General features: G+C 36.6%; 1 protein-coding gene across 6 annotated transcripts in view; it reads right to left on the bottom strand.

Moving 5' to 3' along the window:
- The window catches only part of STXBP4 (syntaxin binding protein 4), a 168,453-nt gene that overhangs the window by 135,243 nt on the left and 14,632 nt on the right, over nt 1-18,578 (bottom strand). For 5 of the 6 annotated variants that reach the window (XM_042966314.1, XM_042966313.1, XM_007086693.2 and 2 more), the window contains 4 exons: nt 15,020-15,152; nt 5,415-5,521; nt 5,009-5,228; nt 3,963-4,041 (listed from right to left, as the gene is read on the bottom strand). In XM_042966314.1, coding sequence (XP_042822248.1) covers nt 3,963-4,041; nt 5,009-5,228; nt 5,415-5,521; nt 15,020-15,152 — 539 coding nt within the window. The remainder of the gene's footprint in view (nt 1-3,962; nt 4,042-5,008; nt 5,229-5,414; nt 5,522-15,019; nt 15,153-18,578) is intronic. The other variant, XM_042966315.1, reaches the window with a different exon arrangement.

An 18,578-nucleotide genomic window follows, 5' to 3' on the forward strand; every position in this document is an offset into this window, starting at 1 on the left:
CGATCCCAAGAACTGTGAGATCATGACCTGAACCCAAATCAAGAGTCAGACACTTAACCGACTGAGCCACCCAGGTGCCCCAAAGCCATTATTCTTAAGTGTTGTATCTTTTATCAGGTTTTCTCATCTGTAAAGTAGAATAAAAGAGTCCACCTTACTGGGATTGTAAAGGTAAAATAAAAAACCATAGAAAACTATTAATGAACACTATCGAATATTGTTAATATTAACAAAGCAAAATATTTTAAAAGATTTAATGTAAAATTACACTAACCCCCCCATTGAACAATATGCAATCATGGCTTAACAAAATCTCACTTTCTTTCAGATGACCTTCCCCTAAACCTATATCTTTGAGTCAAAACCTTAGGAGGATTTGTGCATAAATCTGGCATGCTTTGGTAATTCAGAATAGCTTGACCTGAAAAGCCTCCATAGACAGACAGCTTTTCCCATTTGCCAGTGACATCTCTCAATTCTGGCCTCAAGCTCTTGATTTGCTCCTCTCTAGGGGAGTGAGGATTTTCAAAGGATGGCTTATTATTCTCTTGGATCTTCTTTTCTATTCCTCTTTTTAGGAGAAGAAAGAGAATGTTTAAGAGGGCAGGATCAAAACCATTTGGTTTGTACCATGAACCCTCCATGGATATCTTTCCCTATCACTATTTGGTTTCAGTTCTAAAACCTTAGTGTGGGAGGACTGTGGTTTGTGTTATGGCAAAGTTAAAGCAACGATAACATTTCTTCACGCAATAATTCTTTACTAATTTTTTTAGGAATGTCTTTAGTATGTTTTCAGCCCACTTATAAGATCATGTGTTGGTTACCTTATAGCAATAGGTAACCAAATGGCTGTGGGTTCTGAAATAAATTTATATAATAGAAAAGTTGTTAAAAACATATTCGACTAGTGTGTGGATTTTTAAAATTCTAACCAGTTTTACACTTTGGAATAATTTTGAGATGGGAACAGAGGTATATTTGCCTCAATTAAGTTTAATTTTTGTTGAGGTTAACATTAAAACTTGTTTACATTTTTTTAATAAATACCAGCTGGCCAAAGGAATTTAGATGTGACAGTTAATGGTCTAATTTGGGAACAATCTATAATTAAGTGCTTATAACAGACAAATCACAACATAGATAAGTTACCTAGAGATAATTTAGAGTTGATTTTGGTTTTTTTTCCCCCCACAGAAACATTTGGCCTACGACATTTATGTGAAAGTAAAAATCTAGGACTAACTCAATGCTAATTCTACCCTAGGAAACTGTTCTGTTTTAATTGCATTTTAATATTTACTTTTCATACAGCTTACTCACTCAAATGTATTTTTCATTAAATCATTTTTCTATTACAAAATATGGTATTGTCTATTTTAGTCACTGATGTAAATTTACTTCATTTTATTCATCGCTCTGGGATCCCTTTGCTCTAATCAGATCTGCCTCCTAGGATCATCTGACACCTAGCTGGTCCTTAGTTCTTTACTATTGCTCATGGTACCTCTTCACTTGGGATGATCTCCTTCATCCATCGAATGATGTTTACCACTTCTTTCAAGATCTGGATGATGTCTGTTTTTTGCTAAGAATTCTGCATGTTGTGGCAAATCCTTTACTATGTACTAGTTTTGGGGGGTGGCGGGAGGATGCAGAATTGAATTAAAGGATGGGAGCTTTTGCTTCTGCTCTAAAAACATGCCCTGGAATATTATCTGAGCTACACCTTAGTCTGTGGGTTCTGTAATATTAGTAACAGCAAACTTTACTGAGCATATGCTATGTACCAATTACAGTGTTAAGTGCCTGATGTGCATGATTTCACACAGGAGTATTAGCTCACAAAGACCCACTAGGCGACTATTTCAAAGTCACACAGCTGATAATTTAGGAGCAAAGACATGAACGTCTGGGTCTGACATTTGCATTCAGAGCCTGTGCCTTCCCTACACCACGCTCACCCATTTCTCTCCTCAATCCACTTCCTTCATGTCTTTGCACTGTTTGTGACAAAACAGTATGTTCCTCTGAGCATGAAGACCACTCACATCCTGCTCCAGTTAACAAAGAACACTGCAAACAGCAGTTATTCAATAAAATAGACACATACGTATATATGTTCTAATCTGAATAATGAAAGTTTTTTTTTAACTCCATGTTTTATTTCACCATAGACTATTAAATAGTTCATGGAAAATATCCTAACTCCTTCATAATTCCTACTGAACTATGTTTTCTACATATAGGACATACTCAGTAAATGCTTCTTGAATTAATAAAAGACTGAGAAGCATTGAGTAGTTCAATTACTTTCTTTTTTTGTTTGTTTGTTTTAATGTTTATTTTATTTTTGAGAGAGAGACAGACAGAGCGTGAGCAGGGGAGGGTAAGAGAGAGAGACACACACAGAATCCCAAGCAGTTTCCAGGCTCTGAGCTGTCAGCACAGAGATAGACGTGGGGCTCGAACTCATAAGCCGTGAGATCATGACCTGAGCTGAAGTCAGATGCTTAACCGACTGAGCCACCCAGGTGCCCCTCAATTACTTTCCAAATTAAAAATATGTTATATAAATGTATCCTCACCATCGTTTGTTTTTTTCATTTATCTTTTTTTTTCTCACATGAGAAAAAACAATACATCCAGAGAATAGAAATTAATTACATTAAGGGGATAATACTAATAAAGTTTCTAAGAGTCAACAGACTCCACTCAGTAAAAGGGCATATAATTTATGGCTAAAGACTGCTGCCGACCCACTGGTAAATACTGCTCCAAATCAGAGGAAACCACTATGGAATCTGCTTTAAGTTCCTGTTAAGTGTGGTGCCTGTGTGCTGTGGTCTGAATGTTTGTGTCCTCCCCACATTCACATGTTGAAACCCTAACCCTCAAAGATGATGGCATTAGGAGATGCCTTAGGTGATAAGGGAGGAGCTCATGGATGGGATTAATGTTCTTATAAAAGAGATCCCATAGGCTTTCCTACTGCCTCCCCACATGAGGACATGATGGTAAGCCTGCAACCTGAAGAAGGCTCTTACCGGGACCCTGCCAACACCATAATCCTGGACTTCAAGCCCCCAGAACTGTTAGAAATAAATGTCTGTTGTTGATAAGCCACCCAGTCTGTGGTATTTTGTTACAGTAGCCCAAGTGGACTATCATACTATATAATTTATACTAACTTGTCCTTATTTTACAATTTTGATCTAGATTAATGCCATTAAAAATTAAAATATACAGGTAACAGTTTGCATTATAATTTAAACATATGTAATTAAAATTTCCTTTCTATAAGCATGGCTTTTTGATTGTTGTTGTAGTACTTAATTTTTGGAGATAATTTAAAAGGAAGGCTTTTTTTTCTTGATATCTCAGCCACTAACAGATACTTTACAGTTTGATAAAAATTCTTTTCTTATGTAGGTTACACAGTTAATACTTCATTGTTTTAAAAAGTCAGTAAATCATTTTATGGTAATCATAAGCAATAATATTCAATTCATAACATTGATGTTCTTTCTAACTTACATCTATAATAATCTCTTCTTAAAAAAACATATTTCTTAAGCTATGCTCCTATCTATAATATCTCTTAAAGGTGGGTTTAATAAACCTCATCAGTATTTCACTAAAAGGACAAGGCAGCCTAATCTTGATTTAAAGGCGAGTTTACATTATTTGGTTTCAACCGTCCATTGGTTATTACAGCTTCACAGATACTGCTATGATAATGCATCTTAAAATTTCAACTCTTTGTTAAGGAAAATTTCTAATAAAAATCATAATCGAACAAGGACCACTGCACAATACATTCATTTTACTCTTTTATTCATTGAAGGAAAAAAGGCATAATGCACCCTTCTTTAAAGTCTATTAAGTCACATTATGTACTCCTCGTTGAGAAAGAGTAATTGAAAGAAATAACAGTAAAGAGGAATTAAATGTGCATTTACCTGTATTAGACATATCCGTAGGGCTGTTTTCTGAAGAAGTAATTGGAGTCTGTTCTGTTTTCTTGTATCCAGTTTTTATCTATGAAAGAAAAGGAAGAATATAAAATGTCATTTTCTAAAGTAGGTCAAAGACCAGACTAGAAGCTCACGTTAACATAAAAAGAATGGTTTATAAGATTAAAGCTGTGGTCCAAAAAATATGAAATCTCTAAAATTTTGGTATATTTATCTTCAAGCAAAGCATTTCAGAATTAAAGGTAACAACTGCTTTCAGCTCTATGCTGTCCAAGGACAACAAAACATAAGGCCATGTACCTTATCTTTGGAAAGGTATTATAACCCCAAATAAAAAAAGTAGAAGAGGCTGACAGATAATATTACACTCTGCATCTTATTAGCAGGCACCTGAAACTGAAATTACCTTTGATGAATTTTATTCCATTGATTGAAAGCCTACCTGAGTTTCCTATTTTGTTCTATAGCTAACATGGAATTTAAGAGTATATGCTCTATTTGTTTTAACTTTGATTTGTTAGGGCACTGCAGCAATTAGTAATGAACTGCTGATTTTGATGTAGAAACTCCTCCTTCTGTGTGATTCTACTGGGGTGAACTAGGTATTAGCATACACACGTGAGGGAACCATATCCACCTACACTGGGTAATCAGGATTACTGTCTCACTGTGCAGGAGAATAAGCTAAGAACAAAAAGGTAGACTGCCTGTCTTCAGTCAAGCAGAAAATAGGAATAACAAGAAACCATTAGACATTTTCTGAAAATAAATATGACATGCCTAACACAGTTTTGAGTGCTATCTAGGCATATCTTTGCAAGGCCCTCCCTGATCTTGACTTTCTGAACCAAAGACACACTGACTTGAAAAACTGTATTATTGACACGGCACAGCATAAAATTCTTAAGCAGGAAAAAAAGAAAAGATCTTTCAAGTAAATAAACTGCATTGCCGAAATTATAATTCTATGTGTATGTAACAAACATAAAAATATACAGACCGGATAAATATACAGAGAAATGTAAGATTACCTGATTTCTCCTAAAAGAAGATAAAATGGTATCTGTAGTTTGGGGAGTAGATGAAGTCTTTGGAATTAGTATTTCAGGGGGAGAAGGAAGAAGGCTAAATGTTGAGGCTTGTGGTCCATATTCTCCTGAAGCTTGTAAAAGGGATGTACAAGATGGATTTTCTAGATGACTGCCATCCGACTTTTGTCTTATGAAGGCTATCTCCCAAGCAGGTTCTGACCTAGCATTAAAAAGCAATAACTTTATGGATAGGTTATGGATATGGTACAATTGAATTTTAAGATAATGTTTCAAATATTATGAAAATATACTTCTTTTAGGGTCTAAAGTATTTAAGTCTCTTAAATTACTATTTTTGAGAAGACATGCTAAAAAACTCATTCTACTTTATGGATAGGAGAGTTACCTTAACTTGGCTCTGGTAATTATGCTTTTTGCTTCTTCAAAGGATACACCAATCATAGATTCCCTGTTTATTGAGACAAGTTGATCTCCTGGCTTCAAACGTCCATCCTAACGAAAAAAGTAATATATATAAAGAAACTAAGATTGATGGTTTAAAAAAAAAAAAAAACTGATGTAACCAAACCAAAGAAAAATTTTAGTCAACAGTCTCTTAAAAAAAGAGTGAAAAGAAAATACTGGACAAAGAACTTCAATAGCAAAAAGTTTTTAGCTAGTTTGCCTACATGTGGATGAAATGGAATGGTTCGTGCATACACAGGCTAAATTTGCACACTAAAGAATCCTGAAGACATACATGAATACATATATGCCTAGATTAAGACACAGCCTGCCTGGCACACCAGGAAAAGACCTGTTTTAAAAGCTTGGTACTACGTATGAGACAGATACAGCTCTGACTCTGTGATAAAGTGAAATAATTCTAGAATATTTCAGAGTGCAAGACTCATTCACTTTAGTTTCTGAGCATTCCTGCATCTCTCATCCCACCAAATTGGTAAGATTCATTCCATAGTAAGATTTAAAAAAATTTTTTTTTAATGTTTCTTTATTTTTGAGAGTGACAGACAGAGCATGGGTGGGGGAAGGGCAGAGAGAGAGGGAGACACGGAATCCCAAACAGGCTCCAGGCTGTGAGCTGTCAAGCACAGAGCCTGATGCAGGGCTCGAACCCATGGACTGGGAGATAATGACCTGAGCCCAAGTCAGACGTTTAGCCAACTGAACCATCCAGGCGCCCCTCCGCAGTAAGATTTCTAAAAATTCAGTCAAGGATCTTAGTTAGATTGATCCTACCCATATTTCAGCTCTTTACTGGATCCGTCATAACTCCTGGGATGCAGGTCTAGCTGGTTGTATATTCAGCTTTACTCATGTCCTACTAAGGATGACCACTTCTAACCGGCTGCCTTGCGTTGTCTGCTAAGACCCAGCTCTGGCTATAACTAGCCTAACTGGATAAGAACAGAGCCTACTGATGACAAGATTTCATTTAATTTAAGTTTCTCAGTCTTTACCTGTCCTTTTCCTTAATTCAAACTGGAAAAGAAGAATGAGCTCTTTTCATTTTCAGCTCCTAAGACATGTCTCAATTATTCTCAAAGATAGAAGGCAATATTTCTGTAATGAGGGAAGAAGCTTATATGGTTAAAAGAGCTAGATTTTTACCCTAATGGCATTTAATTAAGTTCTACAAATTCAAGGAAATATCTCCCTTCAAAGTCTTATCTACGATATATTCTAAGATATATTCCTTAGAAAACTAACTGATCTTCAATCTGAACTTCATTATATATAATAATGGTAATCTATAGTTACTTCACTACTAAATAACAATAGCTATTTTTTTTGTTTTTTAAAAAGATATTTAGTGAGGCACCTGGGTGGCTCAGTCAGTTGAGCGTCTGACTTCAGATCAGGTCATGATCTTGCGATCTGTGAGTTCGAGCCCCTCATCGGGCTCTGTGCCAATAGCTCAGAGCCTGGAGCCTGCTTTGGATTCTGTGTCTCCCTCTCTCTCTGCCCCTCCCCTGTTTGTGCTCTCTCTCTCTCTCTCTCTCAGAAATAAACATTAAAAAAAATTAAAAAAAAAAAAAGATACCAAGTGCTATCTCTTACACTGAATACTAAGTACACAGGAAAATAAATAAATATAAAATATCAAAAAATTTTATGGAAATGTCATTTCAAATACTACGTAAAAGACACTATAACCTAAATGCATGACTCTACAACTCTTCTAAATTCTGAACATTACTCAAAAAATTAAACTAAAAAAAATTTGATTTTAAAATACATAAAATTTGAAAATTTCAATTTTATAAATATAACTAGCAAAGTCAGAGAACACAACACAAGTGCTATATTGACAAGTGATTTTTCCCCCCTTCTACTGACAAATGTATGAGGAGTAAAACACAACAGTAATGCTGGAAAAGACAAAGCAAAGTACCTACCAGAAGGATACTACATATTCAGTAAAACGAAAGAGCTTTTTTTTATAAGATTTTATAAACACAGTTCTGTAGTTGCCTGGGCCCAAACCTTATTACAGAGTTTGATTACATATGCATGTAAATCAACTCTATCCAGACATACTTAGACATTTATGTACATTAGCTTGTAATTTAATATGCTAAATTTTTGTTTTAGAACAGCTATCTACCCAAGGTTAAGATGAAACAGTAACAAACAAGAAAAACAACCTTTCTGCCACAGGCAAAAAGATAAGGCTAATAATGGGGGAGAATAAACAAAATTCTAGAGTGCTTATTTCCAGGAGGAAGGGTGGGGAATGTGATCAGGGAATGGACACAGGAAGCCTGAGTAGTACCTAAAATTTTCTACTTCTTAAGTCTAAGTAACTCTAAGTGAACTCTAAGCAGATTCATAGGTGTTCATTCTATTTTTATGCTCCATTTATATGTGTCAAATGTCACATCATCAAAAAGAAAAGAAATTCTCCATCCCCCCCAAATAAAAAGGAGCTCATAATATCTGCCCCAACAATGTGTTTAGCTAGCTGAATTATGTTTTGGCTTTATATTCCAGTTCTATATTGGAAGTAAGGGTCAAATAGAGAAATTTTTAATCTAATTTCAAAATAAATTAATAAGTAAGTGAAATTAAATAAATGTCATTATTAAATCCAGCCCTAGGCCATTTGGAATCAATGGTTCCAGCTCTTTATTGGAATCAGTTCAATAAGGTAGATTGCAACTAAAATTTAATGGCTATACTACTATTGACTTGTATCACAAAGCCTGGCAACAATTTAGGGAGAGAAAAGGGGAAAACGAAGACAGAAGAAAGCTCTGTTTCACTGGAGCAAAGCTTTCAAGGACACCAACAAGGAGGGGTATCTGGGTGGCTCAGTCGGTTAAGCGTCTGACTTCGGCTCAGGTCACGATATCACGGTTTGTGAGTTCGAGCCCCACGTCGGGCTCTGCACGGACAGTTCGGAGCCTGGAGCCTGCTTCGGATTCTGTCTCCCTCTCTCTCTCTCTGTCCCTCCCCTGCTCACGCTCTGTCTGTCTGTCTCTCTCTCTCTCTCTCTCTCTCTCTCAAAAATAAAAAAAACATTAAAAAAAAATTAAAGGACACTGACAAGGAAAAAAAAGGATTTTTTAGAATCAGGGTGGCAGACAGTACATACTGTCAGATGGCAGTTCTTCCATTTGGGCAGGGGCCTTCAGACACAGTGGACAGAAGAGGAAAGAGCAGGAGGTGTGGCAGCCGGATAGACCCGAATGCTAATTTGAGCTCTACAACTTGCTAGCTAGATGTTCATAAACAAATAGAGAGAGAGAGTGAGAGGGGAAGGGGGCAGGGAGAGGCACAAGAGCTAATCCACAAATCCACAAAAAACATAGATCTGAATTAAAAATTGTTGGAGGGAGCTCCCGTATCCACGTATCTTATATAGACCACAGCTGGCTGTCAGGGTTGCAGAGGAAAAGGCTACTGAAAACACACAGGTGGGGGCACCTGGGTGGCTCAGTTGGTTAAGTGTCTGCTCAGGTCATGATCTCACGGGCCGTGAGTTTGAGCCCTGCATTGGGCTCTCTGCTGTCAGCACAGGGCCTGCTTCAGATCCTCTGTCCCCCGCCCCTGCCCCTTCCCTGTTAGTGTGCTCGCGCATTCTCTCTCTCAAAGAAATAAACAAATAAACATTAAAAAAAAAAAAAAAACAGGTAGGCAACAGGGTTTCAGCAGACCTGCTATCTTCCACATTTTCTTCTCAGAGTGTACAGTATTAGCAGTACAGAGGGAAAAGCTCCCATGAACACAATTTAATGTATCTTATATTAAAGCACACTGAGGTACCGAAGTAGCATTTTCCATCAGGACAAGAGTCAGAAAAGGGACGAAGAATAATGCCCTCTAACTGCAGCTTTTGGTGTTTATATATATTTTTTCCTTTACTAAAAAGTATTTACAGCGTTTTTTTTTTTTCTTTGCCTCCTAGAATAAGATCTTAGCTGATCATGTGAATTTCTGAACCTGTTTAAAAGTCAGAACCTGCAAACTAAAACGCAGCTATTTCCGTAAAAGTCTGGCATTCAAAACCAGTGAATCTTGCCCCAGTTGGATTAATGTATATGTGAAGATACTAACTTCGGGGACATGCCGAGGCCTCTTCCACACTGTCTGGGTTCTGATTCAGCAGTTACTGAGCAACTGCATAAGGCGCCAGGCAAGGCGCCAAGCACTTTCACATGCCCACCTTCAGGGTCTGCATTCTTTTGCATTGACATTTACAAAGATGTCGAAGTCATAACATATCCCTGACCATTTAGACACTTCTGTTAAAAACCACCAGCCCTGTTCATTTACAATAACCATCATATAGTTTTCTAAATAACATGTTACCATGTTATCAGAAACCATCTATACAGCCTGACTCTGATTTAACTAACTCTTGATTCCTGAATACTAGGGAAGGCTCCTGCAAGACTTCCCGTTCTTTTCCCATTACTTTCAGAAACTGTCAACTTCTTTTACTGCCAGTTACTAATATGAATTTAGGCAAGACGCTTAATCTCTATGTGATTCCATTTTCTTAGCCGTAAAGTGGAGATAAATACCTATCACACAAGGTTGCTATTAGTAATTAAGTAACATAGATGAAATTCTAGCACACTGTAGGTGTCAAATAAAGGTGAGTTGAATCAGAATTCCATGCCTGTTGTAATTTTCACATTGATAGCAAATTTAATCCTATTTACTCCTCTAATTAAGAACCTTTAAAGGCTGCCCATGGGTAGGAAAAGTTGAAATTCCTTAGCTTCCCAGACTCAGCACAACAAACTACCTACAATCTACTTTCTCCAGCCTCACCATCCACCTTCCCTCCTCAGCATACAAATTCTTCAATCTATTCTCAGAAAATGTTGTTCACACCACCTACCCCATCACTTCTCCACCTGATGAACTGGCACTTAAACTTCACCGCCAAGTACAAACATTCGCTCTGAGGTAAGTTTGCCCCAATCGCCTGGAATTACTTATCTGTTCCTCTCTTCCCAAAAGCACTTTTACTTATCTCAGTAATTACACTTACTTTGTGCTGTCCCTATTCATCCACATAGCTTTTTCTCTCCTATTAGAGCACATTAATCCAGCAACTTCCAAACTAGCAGCCCTGATTTTTTTCAGTTGGCCAAAACCATGTCCTTTTCATGGTTGTTTCCCCCAGCCAGGTACACAATAAGCCCACAATAAATTAATCAGGGCCAGAAAACAGTCTGAGAAAATTAAGGTGGCTCAGACAGTAGTAATAATGGCAAAAGAGAAAAGAATGACTTGTAAAGTGAACCCTCTTGGGTTGCTACTTCCTTAGCTTCCACTGATGGGACTGGCTTCTAGACACTATGTCATCCAGAGGCCTTGGTCCGAGTTCCACGGTTAGGATCAGCACATTCTGAAAACAGACTTCCTCTGAAAGATAAATATGTCCTACTTCGATCCTCTGTGAACAATGACTAGCCATTAGTATCTACATCTGTGTGATCGCTGTCTTTACCTACAGGATTTGACTTAAAAAAAAAAAAAAAGGTCCTGAATTTATCAAATTTAAGATGACATTGACTGTAAGATGGCCATTATTTTACACAGCACTAAGAGAAAAAAATGCTGCCAATTACACTATGAAATTGGTTGTAAGACTCATCTCATAGAGCTTATATGTATGTGCTTTAATATAGGTCTTAGAATCAGTTAAATGATATATGAAATGTAGTATCAGGTTTGAAGAAAAGCTTTTGATCACTGCCTGCTTTCCTTACACTATTAGCAGAAAAACAAAGAAGCAAAAACATGTGAAAACTTCAAAGAAAGTTTGTGTCCAGAATGTAACACAAAGGACAAGGGAAGAAGGGGACTTGGTATGGAGCCAGATGGTGGCAGGGGAATGGGGAACAGGCAGAAACATGACAGAATGACTAAGGGATCATTCATTCATAAATATTAACTGAGCAATTAGTTTATGCCAGGCATCACTTTGGGGACTAAGGGTATTATTGTGAATAAAACCAGATAGAATCCTCCCACCTAGGAAACATATTGTCTTGTGGTCCAGACAGAGTTGATAAAATAAGTACAGATATGGATGTGTGTCTACAAACTGAGATCGGTGATATCTCAGGAAAGAAACAGGATCTAGGAGCACATATAGGAAAAAAGACCTGGCCTAAACTGGAGGGCACCGAGAACACATTCCTTAGGAATTAGTCTTTGAATAGACATTTGGAAGTCATGGCGGCAGCAGCATGGGTGTGTTCTGAGTCAGAGGGTACAGCATATGAGAAAGAACTTCAGGAAACTGAAAAAATACCGCTCCGGAAGCATAAAAATGGAAAGCCAGAGAAGTAGAGGGCAGAAGTCACGTGATACAGGCAACTGAATATTAGTTAGATAGGCTGGGGAGGAAATAGGCATGGTGCATAAAAGCAGACAAAGCTATTGTGAGATCTGATTAAAAGCTATGTGCTGGTGGTGGAGATCAAGAAGACTGATGGGCTCAAGTGATATTTAGAGAGTAAAAAAGTCAACAGCATGTGCTGATAAAACTGGGGAGGAATGTTAAGGGAGAGGAAGTAGTTAGGCTTCTGTTAGGTTTTCGAACTTGGTACAACTGGAAGGTGTCATTCATCAAGTTTGGGAACAGAGGAAGAAGCTCTCTTTGGGAAGAGATGGCCAGATGAGGCTATGGTGTGACTATCATGACTCTTGCCTCAACTACAGTGAGTTTGAGATGCCTTAAGGAGATCCAAGTGGAAATGCTGACCAAGCAATTGGACATGTGAGTATGAAGCTCAAAGGAGTATCTCAGCCAGAAAAAGGTCTAAGATTGAACACTAAAGACTCCAGACTGATATGGAACTGGCTGGTGGGGTGAAAAGGGCCTTGGAGTTCTCATATTTCCTCAGTACCTAGTACATCTAATCTCATCCTATAGGCTGTCTCTAACACTTTGAGATAGAAGAATCTTTCCTTCTATTGCAATGGAAAAATTGTCAAGATGCCCCAAGTTTGAATATGTTTTTCAAAGAAACATGGTATTTTGGTTACTGAACCAGTACTGTATTTTGTATTTCCCAGTAGGAAAACATTCATGCATGTGTAAGGGGGTGGGGGTGAGGGTTCAGGCAGCTGTGATTAATTAAAGATTTCTTCTGAGTTCCAATAGCCCTCTAACATATGAAGTTTGGGAATATAAATGCAAGATAATCCATCTATAAGCTTGGGGATTACCTATATTGTAACTCTCAAACAACAGAATATTATAATTAGACCAAGTGAAAGCACTCATATGCATTTAAAAATATGAAGGTGCTCAGTTCAGCAACTTAATAAGGATAATCTTATGAGCCTGTGTTTCCTATTGTATGAATACATCTACTATGCAGAAATTTTGCACAGATTAGAAATTTATCAACATGCCTAACAGTATTTGGAACACAGTAAATGCTATTATTAATAAAAACATTTAAAAATAAAACTGCATCAATTTGTATTTGCAGAATAAATATGCATGTAACTCTCCATCTTGAGGAAGTATACAAAAATGAGTGTGAGCATTGCAAGTGTATTTATTCTTCTCTGTCTCCACCTTTCTCTGTTTTGGCTGTTTTCTTCCTTTGGACTTGACCAGATACTGTCAAGGAACATTAATAACTCTGTGCTGCTCTCTAGTGGTAAATATAGAATATAGTCCATTAAATGACTACTTTTTGATAGCCTTCCAAACAATGAAATTCTAAGAAAAACCAATAAGAGAAAGTATTTAATTTCCCAGTCTGCTACCACTGATAGCAGATTAAGTGTCACTCAGCATGCTATCACTTTATTATTTTAACTATAAATATGTTTCATTGGAATAAAAAAGCACAAACTGATGCGTATCATAATAGCAAATTTTTATCACTTGTTAGATACCATGATCTATTATTACACTGTATGAAGTGTGGTCTAAGAAATAACTTGGCTATAGTGCACACACACACACACACACACACACACACACACGTCCCTCAACTAAAGCAGTCATAAACATCTCAATTCTTACAAGACTAATTTTATTTTTTGTTTGAATTTGTTAAACACCTTAGTATTTAAGTAAACTTTATTTGGTTAATAATTTAAATTCAATAGATAAAAGTCTGTATTATTATATATCCTAAATTTATTATATAACACTTACAACATGGTAAGTGTATCCTATTATCTCAACAAGCTTGAAACAATTGAAATCATTTCTACTATTTTCGAAATTATTGGCGAAACTAATTTTTTTTTCCTAACAAGGGGAATAAAAATCCAGTTGCCTAGATAAACTACTTGCTAAACAAATGTTTGGGGTGAGGGTGGAGGTAAGGGCAGGACTATTTATTGAATCAAAATAACTAAAAGAACAACAATATGAATAAACTTAATGTTAAAAGGATCCTTTCTCATGCTCTATAGCTTGCTGTTAATACAATTATTTTATGAAATTCTTTATATCCTATATCTCTCCAAAAAGGACTGCAGGCAATTTTCAACAAAAGACAGATAGAATCACATTAGTAAAACAGATATGGCAAATGAAATTCAGGAGGAATGAAAATGAAAATATAGTAACTAGTTTGTTAACTAAGTTGTTGATATTGTACTTCAAATGTGGATCTGAGCTTTCTAGCAACCAGAGCAAAAAGGAAATCATGATTTATATATTTCTTATAACAAAGAGGGGAGTAAGGCTTTCTAATTTGTAAGAAAAGAAAAAAAAAAGGTATTTTCTGGTCTTAAGTCTAAATCTAATTTCTCATGTGGGCAACTAAAGCGTGATATAAATAACAAACTAAACAAGAATTACTGCAAATTCAGAGATGAGCAGAATTTATATGCTGAGTCTGTATATTTTGCATTTAGGAGAGGCTAAATATGAAGGTACTTCCAGTTTAAGTGATCTGACTTAATCCAAATTCAGCAGTGGAGAGATAACATGCCTTCAAATACAATTTCTCAAAATCAGACTTTGGATAAGAGTTAAATAGCATATTATTAAAAATATATAACCTTTAGTTAAGAGTTTGAAGTCTGGGGGCACCTGGGTGGCTCAGTTGGTTAAGTGTCTGACTTCAGCTCATGATCTCACTGTTTGTGAGTTGGAGCCCCGTGTTGGGCTCTGTGCTGATAGCTCAGAGCCTGGAGCCTGCTTTAGATTCTGTGTCTCCCTCTCTCTGCCCCTCCCCTGCTCACAGACTGTCTCTCTCTCTCTCTCTCTCTCTCTCTCCCAAAAATAAATAAACATTAAAAAAAAAAAAAAAGATTCTGAAATCTGTTATTTTCCAATTTATTTCATGTTTACTTCCTATTTATTTGTTAGGTTAAAGCTCCTTGAAGGTAAAGGCCTATTTTCCAGTTCTTATAAGATCTTTCACTGAGAAATAGTCACCGGGACATTCAATTAATACTAAAAATTTACTGATGTAGTAGGAAAACAAACCTCACCACTAGTAGGTTTGGTTTTTGGTGAAGTATTATTTTTATTTTAATTTTTACCTTGTAACAGTCTCCTCCAGGAATAATTTCCTGAATATATACCAAGGGACCTTCATTCCGGTTAATTCCTCCAAGGATCTTCAGACCAAGGCCCGTTTCCTTGGTGACTATAATCATCTGAAAGGCAGGATCCCTAAGATAAAGTAAATTAGCACTCACAGGTTAGCCTAGAGGATCTATGCCCACTTTTTCTTCAAACCACTTGTTAAATCAAATTCTTAGATCTAGATAACCCCATATACTCAGTACATACCAGTAACAACATTTAGAAAAGTATGATGATAGGAAAACAATCAAATGGATTCTGTTATCTGTAGTATTTTTTTTCTATAAAAACAAACCATAGAAGAAATTACCGCAATAGTGCTTATTTCTCTGTTGTAGAAGGAAGAAAAATACCTTCAACATATAATTTAAATATATTTAAAGGTTTATTAAAGGTAACTGAACAGATTTCCCTTTTTAGCTGGCTTCTTAGACTACACTGAGGGATCAATCCCAAAATTAAAGATTTTATTGAGTTAGGTAAGTGACTTTTTAAAAGACATGTTGGCAGTCATTTAAAGCAAAATAAATATGACCTCCATTTGAGTATCAAAAAGAAAAGTTTATCTTTTTAATTTCAGAAGAGTATTTTCTGATAGAAAGCACGTGCTCATCCATAATTTCTGTCAAACGTTAAGAACAATGACATTAGAAAAGAAGGAGGGGCGCCTGAGTGGCTCAGGCAGTTAAGCCTCTGACTTTAGTTAAAGTCGTGATCTTGCAGTTCATGAGTTTGAGCCCCACATTGGGCTCTGTGCTGACAGTTCAGAGCCCGCAGTCTGCTTCAGATTCAGTGTCTTCCCCTCCCTCTGCCCCTACCCCACTTGCTCTCTCTGTCTCTCAAAAAATAAATAAATACTAAAAAATTTTTTAGAAAAAGAAAAGAAGGAACTGTCAAAAGAATTCTATAAAAGGCATACCCTCAAATTGTGTTTCTGAACACTCCAGTCAGAGTGGAGACTTTTATTGGTCAAAGAGGGCTTGAACACAGTTTCAAATAAGGCTTAGGGCTGCCTGCTTACATATGCTGTAACTGGGGTTGTGCTAAGCAATATACATACACTATGCTATTCAACTTAGCATTTATACAACTCCTAAGATTATTACCCTCATTTTTCTGAAAGCACCAAAGTCTGGGAAGGTTAACTTGGTGGTCTAAGGTTATAAAGCTGGAGAACAGCAATGGAAACCCAGTTTGTGTTACTCTAGAGGCGAAATGTGGCATAAGATATGCTTCGTGGTCGTATTAAAGCCAGTGATGAATATTGGAGCTATCTTCACACATATCAAAAAAACTGAAACTGGTATTAAAAAAGGTGCCTCGTATCTTAAATATTATTACAGTTTTTAGAAAAAGCTTTCTTAGCTTCTGCCACAAGAATTCTAACTATATCTTTAAGAAAGCATGTATTCAAAAGTTAAATAATAAAAAAGACAGGATGAAAAAAATTAAAATACAAAAAACCCCACAAAACCTTATAAGCCTTCCTGCTTTTGAATATTTTGCTCTCTACACAGGACATTGTTCAGGGTTGCATTATACAGAATTAAGCTCTGGTGTTGGATGGCCTCTCTGGTTACTAGGGCAACGGTCAATTAGCTAGAAAAAGAGGCAGAAGGCACTAGGTCCACAATGTTTCACTGTTACAGATTTCAGAAGCTCAGCCCACTTTTGATGGAATATTAGGTTATAAGGGCATAAAAGAATGAAGCCTAGAATTGAGAGAGAGGAGGTAGAGGGGGAATTAAGGTACCTCATTAGGTACCTTGTATAACCTCTTAAACCCTCTAAATGCAAATTTCCTTCAATGGGGATATTCATAATCTCCACCATATATTAGTGCTTCAGTAAAGGATCCCTCTTTTTCTAATTGTCAACAGAATTTCTGTATTTTGTACAGCATTTACTTGCCAGGACCTTATGTTACAACCCCCTTATGTTAAAAATTTATATTATTTACTTTTTCTTAGCTATTACAAATAGTTCTGCTGCTCAACTTTAATCCCAGAGAATTACAAGTTAAAACTAGGCAGAGATATTGCTATTTCCTTACAAGATCAACATATAATTTAAAACTGTGACAATATACTCCAATGACAAGGCTGTGGAAAAAGAGGTACTCTTGTACATTGTTGATGGGAATGCAAAATGGCATAACTTCTAATGAGGGAATTTGGTAAACTCTAAATTTACCCTCTGATCCAGAAATCCCATTTCTAGGAATCTCTCCCAAAGATACTCTGGCAAAAAATACAAAATTACGTGTATACTAGGTTATTTATTTTCGCATAATTTGAAATCTTCAGAAATTGCAAATAATGGGTATCTATCAATAAGGTGCTGGCTGAATAAACTATGGTAAATTGATAGGATAGAATACATAGTTACAAAAGGTACAAGAAAGACATTTATAGACTGATATAAAAAGACCACCAGGATATAATTTTAAAAATTTATATATATATATATATATATATATATATATATATATATACATATATATATATATATATATATATTTTTTTTTTTTTTTAAAGGCAAGATCAAAGAGTATATATAATATGCTACCTTTTTGTTAAGAATATGCTGGTGAGTGGAAACTGGGAGGTGGAGCCTGGATGTTGGGGCCATCTTGCCTCAGTCATATGATTCTTTCCCATGGCCTTGATTTTGCCTTAAGTAGTTGGGCAAAACTCTCTGCTGTCCCAGAAAGTAAAACTGTTCAGCACCAGAGCATAAAGCTGTGCATGGAGCTCTTTGCACACACCACAGATGAGCCTGGCTGGTGACCCCTGGAGACCAGAACTTTTCAGTGCTCTCAGGAGGTGATGTCAGAGAAAGACATCCTGAGTTTAACCAGCCTGACACCCTTCTCCAGGGAAGACCTGTGAATCTGAGCTGAAGGGCTAATGTGCATGTGTTTACTATGAATAATAGCTTTCAGGTAAAAATATTGACTCAAGTGTGTATATATATACACACACAAATACATATATATATAAAACATGCGTATATACTTATATGTATATTATTTGCTTATCCAAAAAGAAGCACAGGGAAAGAACCAAAAATAAAAATGGTTATCTATAGGAAGAATGAGGGCACAGAGTGAATGAAAGACAAGAATGCCTTATTCTATGAGTTACAGGTTTGCAAAATGGCCACAAGTTCTTCCCATCGCTGTCTGTATGCCCTTTGGAATGTGACTTTACTGTTCCTTCCATTAAAAAGTAGAGTCTAGGGGTGCCTGGGTGGTTCAGTTGGTTGAGCATCTGACTTCGGCTTGGGTCATGATCTCACGGTTCGTGAGTTCGAGCCCCGTGTCGGGCTCTATGCTGACAGCTCAGAGCCTGGAGCCTGCTTCAGATTCTATGTCTCCCTCTCTCTCTGCTCCTCTCCCACTCATGCTCTGTCTCTGTCTCTCTCCTTCAAAAAAATAAATAAAAACATTAAAAAAAAAGTAGATTCTATATCTATACCCCTTGAATTTGGACTTGGCTATCTGAATTGCTT

This window comes from Panthera tigris, chromosome E1 (genome assembly GCF_018350195.1).
Source record: "Panthera tigris isolate Pti1 chromosome E1, P.tigris_Pti1_mat1.1, whole genome shotgun sequence".
NCBI lineage: Eukaryota > Metazoa > Chordata > Mammalia > Carnivora > Felidae > Panthera > Panthera tigris.